The sequence below is a fragment of the Ischnura elegans genome, chromosome 3, assembly GCF_921293095.1.
Source record: "Ischnura elegans chromosome 3, ioIscEleg1.1, whole genome shotgun sequence".
Taxonomy (NCBI): Eukaryota; Metazoa; Arthropoda; class Insecta; order Odonata; family Coenagrionidae; genus Ischnura; species Ischnura elegans.
The window spans coordinates 22,631,853-22,635,349 of NC_060248.1; the positions used below are offsets into that span (position 1 = coordinate 22,631,853).

At 36.3% G+C, this 3,497-nt stretch overlaps 1 protein-coding gene across 2 annotated transcripts; it reads right to left on the reverse strand.

Moving 5' to 3' along the window:
• Nucleotides 1-274: 274 nt before the first annotated feature.
• Nucleotides 275-3,028, reverse strand: LOC124155556. Of its 2 annotated transcripts, XM_046529481.1 has the most exons (3): nucleotides 2,851-3,028; nucleotides 2,356-2,514; nucleotides 275-2,215 (listed from the first exon to the last, which is right to left on the reverse strand). In XM_046529481.1, the coding sequence occupies exons 2-3, from the start codon at nucleotides 2,496-2,498 to the stop codon at nucleotides 394-396; spliced, it is 1,965 nt and encodes a 654-aa protein (XP_046385437.1). In that variant the 5' UTR covers nucleotides 2,499-2,514; nucleotides 2,851-3,028; the 3' UTR covers nucleotides 275-393. The 2 variants fall into 2 exon arrangements, with proteins under 2 accessions (XP_046385437.1, XP_046385438.1); XM_046529482.1 differs by lacking the exon at nucleotides 2,851-3,028 and having other exon boundaries at nucleotides 275-2,226; nucleotides 2,356-2,446.
• Between the last annotated feature and the right edge of the window lie 469 nt (nucleotides 3,029-3,497).

Sequence of the window (3,497 nt, forward strand, 5' to 3'; positions counted from 1 at the left end):
GAGGGTGGGGCACAGTGAAACAAAAATTATTATTTTGCCTATAAAAACATTGCTTTTGAAAATAAAATAACAATGAAAATATATAAATGGTGCTTGTCATTTTCTTCACTATTCCTACTTTAAAAAATGGAATTATTTAAAAAAGCAATGGATTTACATCAATTTTTGTAGTGATATGTCAATTGTTTCACTGTGCCCCATGTGTGGGGCACAGTGAAACAGGGCCTTTTTTACTTATGGGGCACAGTGAAACACATTTTTTCAGATTTTATAATACCATTTATTTTTACCTTTGGCAATATTTTCACTAGAATGAAACTCACAATGCATGAATACAGTAATGGATTAAAAAACATGAAACAAACTGCACCTTAGTCAGTGATAATTAGAAGCTTAACGAACATCTAAATTGGCAAATGAAATTTTAAATGAAATAAACCTTTTCATTCTTGCAGTTCCTTTGCGATAAGAAGGAGGTGGTAAAACTAATTTAATGTCTTTCATGCTGACAGATGCTATATCTTCAATATGTGGGAAAAAAAATGAATTTGGCACTTTGGAACTTTTTCGTAAATATGTAACTTCAGCGCCATTGTGTTTTCTTGCTTCTTTAATTATTCTACCTACATAGTAGAATTTTTTCTTCGATGAAAACTCAATCAAAACATAATCACCAACTTTTACTGTACCTACTTTATTTCCAAAACCTTCTAAAATATCCTCATTACCTTCCAAGGGGTTTGAAAGTCCTCCCTCTGACGTGGTGTCTGAATTTTGATGGGGCCCCTCACAGTTATCAATGGCAACATTGGCATTAAATAAACTTCTGCATGATTTAGTTGCCTCAGAAGTTTTTTTTCCTATAGCTGTATTTTTCTTTTCCATCATACGGATTTTTTCTGGTGTGTCTGTTATGATCATACTTTTGCCTGGTTCTCTTTTCCTGGTTGAATTTTTCCTTGGAGCGGCTTTAGGATAGCCCTTGAACTGAGCAGGACTTTGAAAAGTTCTTTTATCTTCACCTTGACCATTGTTTAAACTGGAAGTACTTGCAGTTGCTCTTAATTCTTGGCTCAATAAGTCACACTCTTCAGTTTCAGGAGAAGGCTGGTCTGTTACAGAACTACTCAAGAAATCTGCCTCGGTGAAAATGTGCCTATTATATGGATATATTCCAGTTTTTTTGAATCCATTAATAATAGTAGCTGGAGTCATAGCCTTTTGATGGGCAAAATTGACGCATCCTGCAATATGGTAGATGGAAAGAGCTTTACCTGGATTGCTTTTGTTCCAGGAATCAACTGCTGCGGCATAATAGGTCTTAAATGGAGCATAACAGGAAACATCCAAGGGCTGTAATTTGGCACTGCAATGAGGTGGAAGAGTCACAATCATTATGCCATACTCTTTTGCCAAATCTATTACTTGTATACTAATATGGCTTTGGTGATTATCCATTATTAGCAGTGTAGGGTCTTCTTTACTTGTTTTTGTATGTTTGATGAAGTGCTTAATAACTTCAGGAAATATTTCTGCTGTCATCCAACCACTTTTCGATGTCAGTCCAAGAGAGCCAGGAGGGGCATTGATCAACATATGATCACTGAACTTGACCCTTGGGAAAACAAATGCAGGGGGTATGGTGTTTCCGGATGCACTCACAAAACAGCATGTAGTAACTAGAGTTCCCCTTTCACCTGCTGTTACATTATTTACCCCTTTGGATCCCTTTTCTGCAATCACCTTGGCAGACTTATTTACGACTGTTGAGGTACCAGTTTCATCTAGATTCCATATTCTGGAACCATCACCAAAACATTCTGAACGTCTTAAGGCTGCACCAAGATTGTCAAAAAATGTTTTCACTGTGTGTGCATTAAATGATGTGCAACGAGAAAGAGAACAGTTTTCAGGCTGCCGAATGCTTAAATTTGGATTTCGCTTCAAGAACAATCGTAGCCAGTCTAAACCTGCAGCAGAGTCATCATGCCAGTTTTTTGGCACTTGTATAGAGTTCACCACTGCCATTTCATAAGCTAGCTCTCGAGTGTTACGAGTCGACTGACCATAACAGAGTTTTGAGCATGTTATCAAATAGTCAGCCAAGCACTTTTCTTGTTCAGCTGTAAAAATCAATCTGGATTGATATTTTGGTGTCATGCGAACATGTTCACCAGTCCCTTCATCACTAGCCTTTTTTTGCTTACTCACATACCTGAAAAGAATCTTTTCAAAATTATTATTTGGAAAATTTGAATGTCAGTTTACGTTTACTGTTTATTTGAAATTTAAAAAAATTTTCAGAAAACTTTCAATGTTACAAGATGTTCACATGCAAAAAACAAATAAACATACCGACTGAGTGTTACATAATTGACATTACATTCTTTGGCTGCTTTCCTGATTGAATAGTTTTCATGCAGAACAAGATGAACTGCAGCGCGCATTTCACCATCTGTGAAGGATCCAATATGGCTCTTTCTTATTCTATTCCTCATTTTTGGAATCTTTATTCTGAAAATAATGAAATTCCATCAGAATAACAATAATAATTACTATAGTAATCCACACTGCATATTTCAAGTCAAATAGTTCTTCCTAAATGAGACATGGGGCACAGTGAAACATGTTTCACTGTGCCCCATTTATCTTGTTTCAGTGTGCCCCACCAGGCCATCTTGAATAAATAAACTTACTGCATGAAAACAAATGAAGATATAGAAATATGTTTGGTGGTCTCCAAAACTTAAGAAATGGTAACAGTAAATACAATGATAAGTTAAGATTTCCCATGAAAAGGAAAAGTTTGTCAGTGTGAAATAATTCTTTGGAATTATTTACTTTTCTCACCTTAAAATAGGTTTTGATCCATCAACAGGAGACTAGAAGAGCACAAGCCATGAGACTGCAGCAGCTGTTGTGGTGTTAGTTCCTTAATATAACACAGAGAGCACTAATTCATAGAATTGTCAGGAGGAGGGAAATTTGAATTGTTTCACCCTGCCCCATGTTTCACTGTGCCCCACCCTCCCCTACCTATTGCGTAATTTTTTCTGCAAGAAACAGTGTAAAATTGCGATCTTAGTAATCTTAAATACTAATCTCAACTAATCTCAAATAAAAATAACAAAACAAATTGTTTTTAAATAAAGCCAACGCGACGAAGCATAGATTAACGTATTTACACTGAAAATACGGATTTTGAACAATCTCACGTGACAGAGTCGAGCCAAATCTCACGATAATCATATCTCACAATAAGGGGGAGGGGCAGTGGCGTGACTTTAAAAAAATGGCGTAACTATATTTTTTTATAGGAATATGATTTGGGGGGAATGGGATGGCCGGAGGTGACGACACTCCCTCCCCCGCCAAGGCAACGAGGGTCCGGGAAAATTTTTGAGAAATGACATGCCTGGATTTGACATCATTTTGGCACTAAAAATTAACTTTAAACTGATGCGGTTATTAAATTTCAAAACTAGACATTGGCTATA